The following is an 18,062-nucleotide window of genomic DNA, read 5'->3' on the forward strand; positions in this document are numbered from 1 at the left end:
CCCCCCCCCCCCTGGATATCAAGGATGCCTACCTACAAGTTTCCATTCATCCCCTTTACAGAAAATGTTTATGTTTCTATGTTGCTTCCTCACATTTTATTTCTGTGCTTTGCACTTTGGGCTCTCTATGGCACCAAGGGTATTTACAAAATGTTTAGTGCCTGTGATTGCTTTCTGCAGACTCCAGGGCATACAGGTCTTCCCCTGTCTGGATGACCTGTTGCTACAAGCACCCCTCCCTGAGTCCTTGATTTACAATCTCCTGTTTGCTACTACTCTTCTGCAAAGGTTGGGATTCATGGTCAATGTAAAAAAGTCCATGCTCACCCCTTCACAGGACCCCATCTTTCTGGGATGCAGGATTCAGACAGATCTCATGTTGGCCTCTCTTCCTCCACAAAAAATTCTCTATCTAGTCAGTTACTTCCAGAACCTTCTCCCTCTACAGTCTTTAACGGCCAGGGAGTTTCTCAAGCTTCTAAGCTTCATGGCTTCTAGTATTCCAATGCTACCCCTTGCCAAACTCCACATGAGAAAGTTTCAGTGGTACCTGAAATCATTTTGGATGCAGCATGCTCACCCATTGGAGTGTGTTGTCCCTCTACTTCCTTGCCTTAAAAGGGAGCTTCTTTGGTGGATTCAGCAGATTACCCAGAATCCAGCATGCTTTTACATCCTCCCCTACCAACTCAAAAGTTGTTCACAGACACCTCAGACATGGGTTTGGGGGCAGCCTTTGTGTCCATGAAGGTACAAGGCTTGTGGTCTCCTTCGCAAAGGAAGGAACACACAAACGTAAAATAGATGAAGGCTGTTCTGCTGGCTCTTCGGTGATTTCATACTTTTCCTTCATCCAGGGCCTCTAAAACTGTTTACAGACAACACCACAGTTTTATGGTATGTGACAAATGCCGGGACAAAATTGTACCTTCTGTGCAGGCTAACTCTTTTGGCATGGAAATTGGCAACTCATTGCCAAGTCACTCTGCAGGCAGTGTATCTCTTCCAACCAATATGTTGTGGCAGACACTCTGAGTAGGTCCATGACTCAGTCCCAAGAATGGATGCTTCACCAGGGATATGTTTCTGGACATTCTCTACTAGTGAGGTACACCTCAGATAGTTCTTTTTGCCTCCCCTTTGAATAGACAACTTCCAAAGTTTTTTGCGAGAGCGCCAAGTCCTCTGGTATGGAAAGTGGACGCCCTTTCAATCTTTGGGAAGGGGACTATACATTCCCACCCCCTTCCCTCTTATTCAGAACGTTCTGCTGAAGATTCAACAGGACAAATCAAAAGTCTTGCTGGTGGTTCCCTTTTGGCAAAGACAAATTTGTTTCCCTCTTCTGCATTTAGCCAAGGGCAGTCATCACAAGTTACCTCACATGGTGGATCTCCTCACACAAGACAAGGGATCACTCATTCACCCACAGTTGTCAACTCTGCAGCTCACACTGTTGATGATAAACCTCTGATTCCTTTTAGACACCTTTTCTCTGAGGATGTGCTTCGGGTGCTGCAGGTGAGTAGAAAACCCAGTACTAGGAAATCCTATTTATCCAAATTGAAGAGGTTTTCCATCTGGTATCTTTCTCGTAACCTAGACCCACTAAATGTGGACATTCCTTTGGTTCTAAGTTACTTGTGTGAACTTCTGAAGGCTGGGTTGGCTTATTCTTCTGTAAAAACTCACCTTTCATCTGCTGCTGCATGTCTGCCTCTGTCTTTGGTCGCCATACTGGAGGTTAAACTTTTACATTCTTCATATTAGACCTCCCAGAAAACCTGTTCCACCTCCCTGGGATCTAAATTTAGTTTTGGAAAAGCTTACTATGGCTCTTTTTGAGCCTGCAGAAACAGCTACCCTGCAATACTGTACCTGGAAAACGGTGCTTCGACTTACTATTACGTCAGTCAGAAGGGTGTCTGAACTACAAGCCTTGATGGCATTTCCACCTTTCTTGGTTTTCCTATGGACAGTTTTTTTTTTTTTTTTTTTTGCATACCTACCCTTCCTTTATACTCAAGGTTGTGAATGAGTTGTTGCTTAATCAGTCCATTAACTAGCCCACCTTTTTCCCCTCCCCACAATCTTCCAGTGAGAGGATCCTACACAGCTTGGATGTGCACAGACAACTCAGATTTTATTTGGATAAAACTAAAGCTATCAGGGAATCTGATCAGCTTTTTGTTTCTTTTCATCCCAGGGCTCTGGGTAAGCCTGCTTCCAAGCAGACTATTTCTGTTTGGATTTATAAAGCTATTTCCTGTTATATTATGTTTTTCATGGTAAGAGTCTTTCTTCTCTTGTTAAGGCTCACTCTACTAGGGCTGTAACTTCCTCTGGTGATTTTTTCAAAAGTTTGGATACCTCTTCCATTTTAGAAGCAGATGTTTGGACTTCTAGCATACTTTCACTAAACATTACAAGATGGATGGCATTTCCAGGTCCAGAGCAAGTTTTGCTAGAGCCGTTCTCCATGGCTTTGTAGAGACCACCTCGGCTTCTTCCTTCTCCCTTTTTCCTTCATGAGCTGTAGTACTCTCCCTCGTGTAATGAATGCTGCAGCACAGGAATAGAAGGACACTGGACAGTTGTGTAAAATCTTACCATAACCATAGATGTCCTTGTCTTCCATGTTGCAGTATTCTATCCCTCACACCTTCCCCTGGTTCTTGTTCTTTCTTTGGATGTGTTTTTTCCTCCTTGGTACCGTAGGCTGATGTTCCTCCTGAGGCATTCAGTTCTGAGGATGGTACGTACGATGTCACATTTATGGCCGACGCCTGCCTTGGGCATACGTGCGATGTTCCACTTACCTGGAAGTGTTAAAAGGCTTTTGTATACTGGTCGAACATTGGAATTGTGTATGGCAGGAAATCCCTCATGTCATGAATACTGCACCATGGAAGAGAAGAACATCTATGGTTATGGTAAAATTGTGCACAATTATTCTTTCCCTTTTGTGATTGGATCACCAAACTCCACCTCACATTTAAACCAAATATGAATGAGTAGTGGTAATGTTATGGAAAGGGTTTCTGAAAGGTAAGGTGCAGGGTTATGGTTAGGCAGGTTTTTAGTAAGGTAGTTAGCTGTTCCCCCTTGCACTACCTTATTAATACCTGCTAACTCTTAATCTACCTCTATGCCTTACCTATCAAAAAGACTTTCCATAACTGTAGTACTAATATAAGCAACGTGGACACACAAAAACACAAACATACACCAACACACATGCTACACTAGAAGTACGCCCTCAGTTAAGCCTACCTTAACATGCCTACTCCCACTCAAACGCTCCCACACATTAATGCAGAAGCCTTCATAATTTCAGAATTGTTACAGTTTCGATGAACTGAAGACTTAAGAACATTTCAGAGTCATTCACTCTGTCGAAAGGCAACTGATTTGACAGAGTGGATGACACCTATCTCTCTCTCTCTATATGTGTATATATATATATATATATATATATATATATGTATGTATATATATATATATATATATGTGTATGTATATATATATATGTATGTATATATATATATATATATATATATATATATGTGTATGTATATATATATATATATATATATACATGTTTATATATATATAATGTGTCTGTATGACACAGCAGCATAAACATACATATATCTGTACATTCTGTGTATATGTATTTTATACAAACACACTGTCACACTAGCATATCTGTATAGGTCTACGTGTATATAACTGTTAGTAGTGAAGTAATGTGTATAATTTACAGGGCAGTATAGCAAAATCTTTGTGTTCCTTCCATTTTATTTTTGCAGACACAAAAGTAGAGATAACAGCTGTAATCCCTCTAAGAACAGGGAACTTAACCTAGAAGTGATAGCTCACTTGCCCCCACCCCCACCAGAAGAGTACATTAGGGGTCATGAAAGATTTTCTCTTCCAGCAGCTACTTAAGAGTAGATGGTTGACCTTCCTGTGAGGCACTAATTTTAGTGGTGGTTGGTTCATCCTCCCCCTGGTCACTTCATCTAACAGCAAAGTCAAGTCATCTTACAAATTGCAACACTCATTTACTTCCTTACAATTAACTAAATAGGATATCGTTTCTGTTGCTCAAGCATTCCTTTCCAGATATTAGAAGGTCTTTTACAGGGTTATACAAAGGACCATACCGGTTAAGAAATTATTTGGTGTAAATAGCTTTTGAGTGAAACATCCAAATATAGAAATTATTTGGTGTAAATAGCTTTTGAATGAAGTATCCAAATATACAAATAAGTTTAATTTCAAATATACAGTAGTTCTGCTTAATCCAGCTGAGCTGTGCAGCACCAAAGATTGTTTCTGTTGAGGAAGTATTGATCAGGGACAGGAAAGAGAGTTGGGGGAGGTGTAATAACCTTAAATGATAAAGAAGCCAACAACAGCACTCTCAATTTTCAGTAGTACACTAATGCACACACTGGGTAAGCTATTGCTTGTGCAAAAACAGCAACTGTCCATTAAAAAAAAAAAACATAGTTAACAAAGTTAACAAGCAGTCTCAAAACAGTCATTAAAACAATGGAATGAGTATGTATGTTGTGTCTTTTGTTGTTGTGTCTTTCGGCTTATCCCAGTTAGGGGTCGCCACAGCGGAACTCCGGTCCGCTAATGTTTGGTAGTGGATTTTTACGTGCCGAGTTACCAGCCCTGATACACAACCTTCAACGAAGGCACGCCCGTTCACGCATGCCTCCACACAGAAGACGCTCTAGCTGAGAATCGAACAGGACAACGTCTTGCTGTGAGGCGACAGCGCTACCGCAGCACCACTACCACGGGTATGGAATGAGTATGTATAACATGGGAAAATATCATTAGTAACCACATAAAATAAACAAAAGCTAAAAGACGCACCAGAGTAAACACCAATAAAGCTGAAGTGACTTATCTGTGCTGTCTATAATCAACTCAGGGAACCAGAAATGTTGTACAAGGCATTAAAAGCGTAAGTACCAATAAAATATTCCAAAATTTGCCCCCAGTGCACACAGTAATCATTATAAAAAATTAATTAATTGACATACTACATCCTCCCCTCCTTCCCTTCAACAAAAATCTTTAGCAACATTCCCCCCCCTCCCCCCCTCCCACACACAAACAAACACACACACACACACACACACACACACACACACACACACACACACACACACACACACACACACACGAGTACATTTGCCACTGTCCTTCTAATTTAAAACCTTTTTAAGAAAAACTTTGGTAATTATTAGAGGAAAACAGCACAGTTACACACCAGATTGCTAAGAATATTCATTGCAATTTGTTTTAAATTCTCAGTTTCTCATGTCCTAAGTAGCTACTCCCAGCACTGTCACTGACTGCTTGCCAGTTGCAAGTCCTTATGTATAGCAAAAATGCTGACAGCAGCTAAATAGAAGGAAGAGGATTACCTTCCACTTGAACCAGACACCAGTGTTAGGTGTTCATGATGATGAGAGAGAAGACCAGCAATAATATGAAAGTAGTAAACAGATGAACTGTCAAATGCAATTTCTGTAAGATGCAGGTTGGAAATGAGAATTGTGTATCTGCAAGATGTGGAAAAAAGACAGGAAGTTTACTGACTGTATTAAATTGGTTGGACTCTGAAGCATAATTCCCACTTTGTCATTAATGTTTAGAAGAACAGTGAGTAAGTGAAAATATAGCTTTAAGTAATAAAAATGTTTTTGTAATTAGTAAAATGTGTATAGTAAATGTCTTTAAATAAACTATATGTTAAATTGTGAAGTAGTTCTGTATAGTTTGCAGAAGTATTTTAAATGTAAAGACTACAAAAAAACCTATCCAAGCAAGAGTTTTCACTGTATGATACATTAAACCTCCAGTAATAGATGCCCATGGAAATGAACCATTAAGGACATCAAGTGTTTCAGCAGTATGGCTTCTGAATGTCTTTGAGTTTTTGATTTTTTTCCTTTTTAACTCTTTATGGATTCATTCAGGTCAGTAAAGCCAAACCGTACTAGCTGTGGACATGCATATTTCAGCCTTCTTATGACTGTGTCAGCACAGCATAAGAGGACTGTTTGGCTTTTCTTCAGAAACACGGGCTCTTTAAACTCAGCTGATGTCCATAACGATTAAGGTATCCGCAAAATATCCCAACTAACATCCATACCAAAGAGTAAAAAGTCACATAGACAAACCAGTTAGTAAAAACTACAAGAAAAACCTAGCCAAGCTGTAGTTTTCACTGTGTGATATCTTAATTTTCCTGTAATAGAGGCTTATGGGATATATGTAATATAGATGCAAATGACATAATGACAGATATGTGTATGTCAGACTTTATATTCTTCAAAAAATGCATGGTAACGCATAGCCGTTTATTCTAGCAGTTTTATATGTATAAGAGCAATATTTAAAAAAATTCCCAATTTTTGGGCCTTTGCCCCCATTATTTTTGGTTTTGTCCAAATTACATGTGCTAAGAGGTTAAGAGGTATGTATCTCTCCATTTCTGTCAGTGCACCTAGGGGTGCCTTAAGACTCTATCCTTGTTCCTTTGTTATTTTATGTTTTCATAAATTTCCTACTTAACAAAAGTAAACATACTACCATTATTCAGTATGCTGATGAGTCCACTCATCTACTCTGCCAAAAACCCAAACACAGGAATCCCTCAACTCCATTGAAACGTGGCTTTGTTATGTTAATTATAATGTGATTTCTTTTATATGAATGTAAATTTGCCTATGTCACAAGTGATAATTCAATAAAGATTTTTGAAAAAATATGAATATATATATATATATATATATATATATATATATGTATATACATATACATAAAAAGAGTTATTAGTTTTTTTTTTCATTATATATTCAGATTTTTCATCACACTATATATGTATATTACTTTCTCTCTATGTATTTTGTTGAGCTGTTCTCCCCGTGCCTCTTCTGAAAGGGCTTTTTTCTACCCAGTCAGACTTTCCCAGTTAACAAAAGCAATAAATAAATAGAATGTTGTGAACTTCAGCAGCTAGGTGAAGATATAAAAGTGTACTGGTCATATTATATATGTTTTAAAATATTAGATTAATGTTCTTAATTTATGCTGTAGAGAAGTGAATTAAAATAGGCTGGAAAATGGAAACTGTAAAACACTGTAGTTTTCAAGTATTTAACAAAAACCTTTTTTTGTGTAAGGAAACATATTAGCTGATATTTTACTTCTTTTCGTCAACAAGTACCAGCAGCTAGAATTGAGTGATGGTGAATGTGCAGTTGCAGGTAGATAATCAGGAAATGACTAAAGATATGCTCTGAGATATTTGTATAAGAAATATTATTACACAATGACTGGCCAGTAATAATTCAAAATGGAGCACGCTGATTGGTCAGCCCAACCAGCTTGCCCATTGTAAATCAGATAATATGCCAAAGGAAAAAGGTCCGGTTGCCTGGACTTTTTTACATTAGCATATCTCATTAAAATTTGTACTGTTCTTTTTTTTAATAAATTTACAAAACCGAAGACCTCAAATGAATGAGGGAGACGGCACAGAGAAAAATAAGAGGATAATCAGGTACATTCTGCAAAACTAAAGAAATGTACCTTTTATTTCCTCTGGCCCAGCTCTCCCAAATGTTAAAAGTCTCCTGCTTTCTTTTTTCTTTTAAATAAATAAATTAAAAAAAAAAAAAGGCAACTGAGATCTTCCTTTGCACAGCTTGGAAACGCAAGTTCCGTATACATGTGCTGTACATTAGAAAAGCCCCAGGATACTGGCAAAATGCAGAAGGGCACCACTGAGACATTATACAAAGACATTATTTAAGAAAAGTAAGTATTTTTTTACTTAAATAATGTCATTGTATAATAGCAAAAAACGACTCTGTGGTGTGGTATATTGAAGATTTACTCACTGTTGCCTTTATTTAATCACTTGAGTTTCATCTTCGTGATTAAACCACACCAGCTGCGGGTAAATCTTCAATATACCACACCAACGTCGACATTTATTGCTATAGTACTTAACTCATTTCCTCCAGTGGAGCTCTGGAAGTTTGCACTGTAACTTATAGTGAGTGAAGCCTAAGTTTTTGATAGAATTAAATTATGTCCTCACATTTCAAACATATTCATACCTGCGGAACCATAGGGGTTACTAAAGAAGAGTTAATGGCAAACTCTTCAACACAAATTATTTTTGTAGGTGTAGTATTATTTAGGTTCTAGGTCTTAAACTGGATTGTATAACTCACAGTAAACACAATGCCTATTAAGTTTGTAATATTTTGTAAACAACTTGGAATAGCTCAACAGCCTGCAATCACAGATGAACAAGTAAAGACCACACTCTCCAAAGCCAAGAACACAGCATCCATGGGGCCAGACAACATCCCAGGCTGTGCACTGCATGAACTACAGAATGAACTGGCACCCCACCTAAGTACCTTGTTCAGTCATAGCCTCATCTCAGACTATATGCGTACTGAATGGCGCACAGTGATGGTTATCCCACTCCACAAAGGGGGTGCCACCACGGACCCCAGAAACTACCACCCCATTAGCCTGAAGAGCCTGGTCTGCAAGGCCATGGAACATATCATCTTGGAGCTTATAAACAAAGACATAGGTAACCTCCAAACCCTGGACCCCACTCAGTTTGGGGTTGTAAAAGGTAGATCATATCTACTAAACCTGATTGACTTCTTTGAAGCAGTCACTAGAGTCGTAGATGAGGGCAAGGTAGTGCACACAGCCTATCTTGACCTCGCTAAGGCTTTCTATGCCATCCCCCACTCTGGAATTATAGATAAACTCACTAAACTGGGCATAAATCCCTATGTCACAAGATGGGTGACCATCTGGCTCACTGACAGAACCCATACTGTAAAAGTAGCTGACTCCAAGTCCGACTTCAGACCAGTGACGAATGGAGTACCACAGAGTTCGATCCTGGGTCCTCTCCTGTTCACCATCTACTTTGCAGATGACTGCAAACTGGGAGCCATAATAGAATCACCTAATGATGTAGACATTCTACAAAAGGGCCTCACAGAGACAGATGCTTGGTGTCAAAGTCATGGCCTTAAGCTCAATGCCAAGAAGTGCATTGTCATCCCCTTTGGGAAAAACTCGTTACCCATGAACTACCACATAGGCGGCACCTCACTAAACACTGAAAGTGTGATAAGAGACCACAGGACACAGGTGGACAGTAGTCTGTCCTTTGAAAATCACATTGCCACAGTAGTCAGGAAATCCTTCTGTGTGGCACACTTCATCTCAAAAGAGTTCTCCTCTAAAAAAAAGGTCATTGTTCTTCTCTACTCATCCTTCATCAGACCCATTATAGGGTACAATGCCCCGTTTGGCATGTGTCTCACAAGACAACTACAACAATTGGAAAGGCCACAGAAATACTTCACTAAGAGATTTACCGGCCACAAACAGATGCCATACTCAGACTATCTCAAAAAACTCCAGCTCTACTCCGTTGCATATCGCCTACTCAGAGGCGATCTCTGCCTAACATACAAAGCTATGTTAAACCCAGAGCTGTTGGACATGCTACACTTAAAGAAATCCAATCTCTGCGAACCACATGCTCCAGGGACCTAAACCTTGTCACCACAATAAACAGAACGTGATGGAGGAATAGATTCCTGTCCCAGAGACTTCCCATACACTGGAACAAACTTACCCATTCATGTCAAGCAAAGCTCCTCATTGTCCCTCTTTAAGATAAATCTTGACGACTGAATGGGAAATAGAAAATTCACCCTGGGGATCACTTCTGCAGCACTGCTTGACAAGAGCACAGGAAAATAATTTTCTTGGGTGGTGAAAGCCAGGGAACCATTTTGGCTAGGCTTATATAGGCCCCAGGGCTGATAGCCTAGTACCTACTTATGAACCCATGAACCACTTAAGTTAAACATACTGTCAGCAGCATTTTGTTCATCCAGCTGAGATCTTTCAAATCATTTTAAGCAGTTCAGTCTGTGATACTTAGTTGGCAAGATATTTGAAAAAAATGTGAAATTTATGACAGTATAAATAAATATATGAAAAACAACTAATATTTCTTTACCTGCAGTAGGCATATGTGGCATATCAGTATAGATGCATTTGACATTATGTGAGCTCTAAGATGAAATCATTTAATACCTTGTAAGTAACATTGTTTTGGAATTATTAATTACAGATATAAACAAGTAATATTTGATGCCTAAAGGTGGCCGTAAGATGTAACTGCAGAAACAACTGAAGGCACCACTTGGTTGTAATGAGTTAAAAGGGAACTGGTAAGAAGTTCATTGAAAATAAATGAAAGTTTGAGACTGATAGTCTTAATATTTGTACATTAAATATAACAGTGCACAGTTTGGTTTATTCATTTAACGATAGCCAGTCTACTTTTTTTAAATCTATAAAATCAGTTATCTGAAAGTTTGCAAGCTATTTTTCACATGGGGGTGAGAGAGAGAGAGCAAGGACAGATGTTATCCGTGAAGGCAGGGGACAGGCTCTGTTCTGCACTTCCAGCATGGTTAAACCTAAATTTGAAATAGGTAAAGCGTGTGTGTTCAGCTGTCTATTTGGGGCAATTGCCCCTGTATGATGGGATTGCTTCCCTTTTTGGAAAGTAAGTATAATTTTATGTTTTCTGCAAGTTAAAATGTGTTGAGGTTCCAAAATGTATTTAGTGTATTGTTTCTTGGGTGTTATTGAAGCAAAATCAGAGATTAGAAGCAGCACATGCAAACTACGTCAGCCTACCAAATATTAATATAATTTATTGTTTCTTGGGTGTTTTTACTAAAGCAAAATCAGAGATTAGAAGCAGCACATCAAGCTAGGTATGCCTGCCAAATATTACTGTGTACACGTAAGCTGCAAGTAGAAATCATATTCCAAAGAACTGTCATGGAGAATATGTGAAAGAAAAAATATTCTTAACAGAGTTGACTACCTTATCATTTTATCATGAAATGTCAACGGCATTGCAAGTGCAGACAAAAAAGCAGAGTTCTGAATAATTCTGTGAAGTGTAGGATGCATATAGCAGTGTTATAGGATATCACCTTTGGAAAGAAATGAGCATGTGAAGTTGGGAAAAGAAGGACTTTGAAATGGATATTCAGCAGAGTGTAAGGGACAAAGAAAAAGGGAAGAGATAATAATAATAATAATAATTATGAGAGGGGTTCCAGTAGAAGTAAGAGTAGACTTGTGGTAATCTGGGATTATTGACAGGAAAGGGGAATTACACTGGCATTTATTTATATTCCACCTAAAAATACTATTATGGAGCTTATGATAATTCGGGGAGAGATATTTAGTTTTCAATGGAGAATATGAATTATCAGTGGGGAGCGGAAACTGATTTGCAATAGTAAGTAAGGATGTATCAAGGGATCTAGAAGGGAAAAATATATATCAGAAGAGAGAAGATTTCTGAAGAAATATTTGAGAATATTGGGAATGGAAGATGTGAATTTACTGGCATATTATTCCACAAAATACAATAACTAGACTATACTGGATAGAAGTTACATTTCACAGGAGAACTGGCATTTAATTGAAAGTTTTGAAACACATCCAAGTAATTATTTCATATCATGCTGAAGAACTTTTTGAGAAAGTTTCAAGCCTTTTTAGGATGTAAAATAAATGAAGATAAGAGTAAGGTAAAGAAGTGGGGTAATGATGTAAGAATAAGACACTGGCACTTTCCTACTTATTTATTAAAAAGAGAGGAATTTAACAAATGGGTTGTAGAAATGATTTATTAGGGAAGGTAGACATTTCTTCAGTCATGATAGCTATGGAAAGGAGTAAAATGAAAATGGGTTAAAACTGTGGTGGAAATAAGAGAGAGAGAGGTATGAGAAAGAAGTAACAGTAATTCTTTAGATTGTTTGTCAGAGGATACAGTACTGCAGAGGAAGGGATTCTCACAGAACATGAGTAAGAACAATTGCTGAGTGCTAAAGGGAAAGTACTGGAGTCCTTGGATTATATGCATGAGTTTATTAGGGTTGCTATTAAGCAAGTATTTTTGATAACATCAGAAAATTTTTGTAAAGAATAATGGGTAAATCAAGAAAAGGCACAAATGGAAATATTTATGAAAGACTTAACTATGCTAAGGTTCGAGGAAGATGAGATTCAAGAATTAATAGCTGAGACAGAAAGGGATGAGATAAAAATGTTGATGTATAATTAAAGAGGAATAATACAGGAATAGATGGCATTCGTGTGGACGTTTGGAAGTTAGGGAAGAAATTGATAAATATTTGAAAAGTTTTGTGTAATAATATTTTAAAAGGGGGACACGCCTCTTTCTTGAGGGCAGTATTAGCCAAAGAGGGTAAATACCTGTCGGACCCAGCTTCATATAAACCAATTTCAATTTTAAACCAAGATTATAAAGTGTTTGTCAGTAGTAGCTGTGAGAATGGCAAAAGTGTTTCCAAAATTGATAGATACGGATCAGTGTGGTTTTGTGTAGTGGAGGCAAACATTTGGCATGGTTATTAGAACGTTGATGATCCAGAGGGAAGCAAAGTGTAAGGAAATGCCACTTGAGTTGGTGGGTCTTTCTGCAGAGATGGCATTTAGTATGGTCAACTGGAATTTTATAAGTAGGGCAATGGTAGTGTCTACATTCTTTGATAGAATAATAAAAGTTAATTAGGAGGATATATGAAGGGTTAGAGACAAGAATTAAGGTGGTGGGGTTCCACTCTGACAAGCTGTGTCTGAACCAAGGAACCAGGCAGTGGTGTCCTCTTTCTCCATTGTAATTTGTTTTATACTTAGAGCCATTGGAAAACAAAATAAGGGATTTACAAGTTTAAGAATATAACTAGTTTGGTAATCAAGGAAATTTAGCTTTATTCACAGATTATATTATGTACTTGACAAATCCAAAAAAGACATTTTGTTATTGAAGAACTTTTTGCGAAAGTTTCAAGGCTTTTCAGGATGTAAAATAAATGAAGATAAAACAAAGGCTATAGCAGTAAACTCTGTACATTTAATTGATTCAGCAGTGTGTATATCTATGGGGATATGATAAAATGAAGTATTTAAGTGTATGTGTCAAATAGGATTCTATTTTAGCAGGTAAGAGTATTTGGGGAGAGACTAAAAAGATAATATACAAATTGAGACGTTGGAAGCTGTTGATTATCGATATGAATAAAGCAGTGAAAATTGTTCTAGTTCCTTTAGTTTTATATACAAATTAGGTATATTTGTATCTTCAGAGAAGAAATTGTGGACTATCATCAACACAGAGTTGAAGGAACTTGTTTGGGAGGGGAAGAGGGAAATAGTTAAGTGTGATAAGTTGTTTTTTTGTTTTTCTCATAGAGAAAGGGGTTTAGAATTGGCTAATTTTAATGGATACTTTGGAAATATGTAGTTAAAACTCATGTATGTACAATACAAGTTGCACCAATGTGGAAAGGCAAGATGATAAAACAATGAGGAGATTTCAGGGAATTCAAGAAACAAGGAGAGAGTAGGAATTTGAATGCAGGCCCTTAAAAAGAACTACCACCATCATACAAAATACTCTACGTATAAAGTAGTGGATAATATTCTAAGAACTAAGCTAACACAGGAATAGAAAAGATGTTTAACAGCTGGGATGGCTGCAGGTAGGGGCATAGAAAATATGCAAGTGAGGTCTGAAATTTATTTGAAAAAAGCAGAAAATTAAACACGGTATAGAGAACAAATAACTGTGGGGAAGGTAATATAATGGGGTGAGACCAAGTGGAAGTTTAGACTGCAGGTTAGAGACTACCTTCCCTGTGTGTATAGATACATAAAGACTGATTTTCAAAGATACAGGTACTAGTTGACAAATATCAATATAGCTATTTCAGTCATTCAGCCAGTGTTTTTTTCAGAAGGTGGGGAGAAACTGGAGTACCCAGGGAAATCCCACACAGACATTGACAGCATGTAAACTCCACTCATTTTTAGAATTGTAGCCCATATCTTGGAGCTTTAAGGTTAAAATGTTAAACACTGAGTCACCATGTTGCCCAGCATTTTCTGCAGTATTGCCACCTTTAGTGATTAATAATTAAAATTTCCATCATGTATTGACAGTTATTTGACTTTTTTCGCAGACTTTAATTCCAGTTCTGAATTTGCTCTTACAGGACTGTAAAATAGCTTGCTTCCATATGCTGCTATCTTTCCATTGTTTTCCACCCTTGGTTACATTCAGGAATGAGCCTTGTCCAGTCTGAATGGCTTAGCTACCAGTTTCTAACTAAATACATTTGTACATGGTAAACACCTTGTTACTTGTTAAGCATGGAAATTAACAGTTACTCTTTTTTTCCCCTTTAGGTCAGAGATCTTTCTATTGCATACTTGTTAGTTTGCCTGACATATCTGTATGTTGGAGTTTTAATATTTGCATCATTTCCATCTCCACCACTTTCAAAGGACTGCATTGAGCCTGTAAGTAAATCATAGCATTTATTATTTGCAAAGTGATATCACCATCACTGTAAATGTTGATATGTACTTGTATGCATACTATTTTGCCTGTATCAATAAAATATTCCGGTTATTTCAGCATTACAACTGTTCAACAGCATGCCTCTGCTTCCTAGGGAAATACCACTAAAATTGTGAGACAGTAGATTTTATCAGTCAGTAGTGTTACATTGCCATTGCAGTTTGTAGGGTGCTCCACTTTTGCCACTCTGTTGGTCCTGCAGGATTATTTCCTCTTCTATTTCCCATCTTTAAAACCAGAATAAGCAAACCCATTTCCTGTTTTGTAGCCACTGTTTTGAAGGTTTGACGACTTTCACAGTGGTATCTTTTAAATCTCTTCTTTTGCTAATTAGTATTTACTGCTGGTCATTTGAAACCATTTTCCTAGTTTGGTGCATTCCGTTTATAACAGAGTATGGAAGACAAGACAGTTAGGTCTTTTTTGTATCTAAATGGCTTGGCACATACAATAGTCAGGGTAGCGCAGTGGTGCAGCAGTTAGCATTGTCACCTCACAGCAGGAGGTTCTCTGGTTCAATTCTCAGGTGGAGTGCCTTCTATGTGGAGTCTGCATGTCCTCCCTGCAGTCACATGTGCTTCCTCCAGGTGCTCCGGTTTACTCCCACATTCCAAAGACATGCATCTGGAGCATTTCACCCCAGACCTCCACTGAAAATGGGCTCTATCCCAGTCAGACTTTCTGGTAAACAAATGTTAAATAAAATAAATTAGTAAATCTGATCTGCACTATATTTAAAGGTGGTGTATTTCTCTTTCTTACATTATAATGAGATGATATTTTTGTTCTGCTTGACATAGAATAAATAGTGCATACTAAAACATAGATACTTTATTTATTTATTTAATCATTTGTTGACCGGGAAAGTCCGACTAGGTTCCACAGAGCCTGTTTTCAGTGGAGGCCCGGGGAGAAATGCTCCAAATGCATGTCTTTGGAATGTGGGAGAAAACCGGAGTACCCGGAGGAAACCCACACGAACACAGGGAGAACATGCAAACTCCACACAGAAGGCACCCAGCCGAGAATCGAACCGGAGAACCTCTTGCTGTGAGGTGACAATGTTAACCACTGCACCACTGCGCAATTTATTATTTTAACAGTAATCCATGACTGGGTTTGAGTAATGCAGGACAGATGCAGTTTGATAGGACAGACACAGTTTGATCAAAACGTGAGTGGGTAAACTAAGCCAACTGTGGGTAAATCCTGCTTTACCCCACACATAGGAGTGAATTATTGATATTCTAGAATGACATTATTTAAGAAAAAGTCCTGCCTTTCATAAATAATGTTGAATTAAAGGACTTTAGTTCTCTTCCTCCGCTAGTCTGGGACAGTGGAAGGCATGTACTGCACATGCTCTACCATTGCACAGTACATTACTGTTCCTGCCTTTGTTTTTAACAGGAATGGTCTATGTTGTTTTCTGTGAAGACTCTACATGGTTTGTGTAGATTCTGCATAGAATGTGTAGATGTTTGTCTCATATTTATAGTCTTCTCTTCATGGAACTTGCCATTTTCCTGCAAATGATTGAGGAATGAATTCCATATATAATAGGGAGACATCTCCATACTCCCATTATTGAAATTCTTGAGTTTTTCCCAATAATTTATATTATTCTGCTTCATGAAGAAGTTTATCACCACTGGATGGCTGTTTCTTGTATGCATGTATGTGTCAGGTTGAATGTTTGTAATGTACCTTGGATATAAAAAGTGTACACACCCCTGTTAAAATGCCAGGTTTTTGTGATATAAAAAATGAGACCACAATAAATAATTTCAAAACTTTTCCAACCTTTAATGTGATCTATAACCTGCACAATTCAATTGAAAAACAAACAAATCTGTTAGGGGAAAAACTATAAAAAAATAAAAAAACATACAATATGCTGGTTGCATAAGTGTGCACACCCTTAAAATAATACTTTGTTGAAGTACCTTTTACTTTAATTTCAACATTCAGTCTTCTTGGGTACACACCTGCCATCAATTAAAGAGACTATGATTAACCCCAAATAAAGTTCAGCTGTCCTGGTAGGATTTTCCTGACATTTACTCAGTTGCCTGCTGCAGCAAAAGCCATGGTTCGCAGAGAGCTTACAAAGCATCAAAGGGATCTCATTCCTGAAAGGTATCAGTCAGGAGAAGGGTATAAAAAAATTTCCACAGCATTGGATATACCATGGAACACAGTGAAGACAGTCATCAAAAAGTGGAGAAAATATGGACAGCAGCGACATTCCAAAAAACTGGACATCCATCCAAAATTGAAGAAAAGACAAGACGAAAACTGGTCAAGGAGGCTGCCAAGACACCTACAGCAACAGTGAAGGAGCTGCGGGAATTTCTGGTAAGTACTGGTTGTGTACTACATGTGACAACAATCTCCTGTATTCTCCATATGTCCGGCCTATGGGGTAGGGTTGCAAGACAGAATCCTTTTCTTACACAGAAAAACATCCAGGCCTGGCTAAAATTTGAATAATACATCAGGTCTCCCAAAAGCATGTGGGAAAATTTGTTATGGTCTTAAGTGACCAAGGTTAAACTTTTTGGCCACAATTCCAAAAGGTACGTTTGGCACAAAAAACAAAACTTTGCATCACCAAAAGAACACCATCCCCATGGTGAAGTATGGTCGTGGCAGTATCATGCTTTGGGGTTGCTTTTCTTCAGCTGGAACTAGGGCTTTAGTCAAGGTGGAGGGAATTATGAACAATTCTAGGTGCCAGTCACTTTTGGCCCAAAACCTTCAGGCATCTGCTATAAAGATGAAGAGGAATTTCACCTTTCAACATGACAATGACCCCAAGCATACATCCAAATCAACAAAAGAATGGCTTCACCAGAAGAAAATTTAAGTTTTGGAATGGTCCAGCCAGAGCCCAGACCTAAATCCAATAGAAAATCTGTGGAGTGACCTGAAGAGGGCTGTGCACAAGAGATACCCTCACAGTCTGACAGATTTGGAGCACTTTTGCAAGAAAGAGTGGGCAAATATTGCCAAGTCAAGATGTGCCATGCTGATAGATTCCTACCCAAGAAGACTGAATGATGTAATTAAATCAAAAGGTGCTTCAACAAAGTATTAGTTTAAGGGTGTGCACACTTATGCAATCAGCTTATTGTAAGTTTTTTTTATTTTTTTTATATTTTTCCCCCTAACAGATTTGTTTCATTTTCAATTGAATTGTACAGGTTATAGGTCACATTAAAGGTGGGGAAAGTTTTGAAAGGATTTATTGTGGTCTCATTTTTTATATCACAAAAGCCTGGCATTTTTAACAGGGGTGTGTACACTTTTTATATCCATTGTATTTGCTGTGTTCTGCATAAAATGGACGTGGGTTGAAAACATACCCCTTTGGTGTCGTAATAGATAGATGGTTGAAACAGCAGGTAGTGAATGCAGAGCACATTTTTAAAGACTCATCGGGACTTTCTAGGAAGGATACGGAAAGAACTTTGGGATCAAGAAATTA

The 18,062-nt window shown here is 38.0% G+C and overlaps 1 protein-coding gene across 5 annotated transcripts in view; it reads left to right on the forward strand.

Moving 5' to 3' along the window:
• The window catches only part of SLC38A9 (solute carrier family 38 member 9), a 1,477,321-nt gene that overhangs the window by 1,171,839 nt on the left and 287,420 nt on the right, over positions 1-18,062 (forward strand). For all 5 annotated transcript variants that reach the window (XM_044063918.1, XM_044063920.1, XM_044063923.1 and 2 more), the window contains one exon: positions 14,398-14,511. In XM_044063918.1, the coding sequence (XP_043919853.1) occupies positions 14,398-14,511 (114 nt within the window). The remainder of the gene's footprint in view (positions 1-14,397; positions 14,512-18,062) is intronic.

Source organism: Protopterus annectens, chromosome 2.part2 (genome assembly GCF_019279795.1).
Source record: "Protopterus annectens isolate FY-2018-M chromosome 2.part2, PAN1.0, whole genome shotgun sequence".
Classification (NCBI taxonomy): Eukaryota; Metazoa; Chordata; order Ceratodontiformes; family Protopteridae; genus Protopterus; species Protopterus annectens.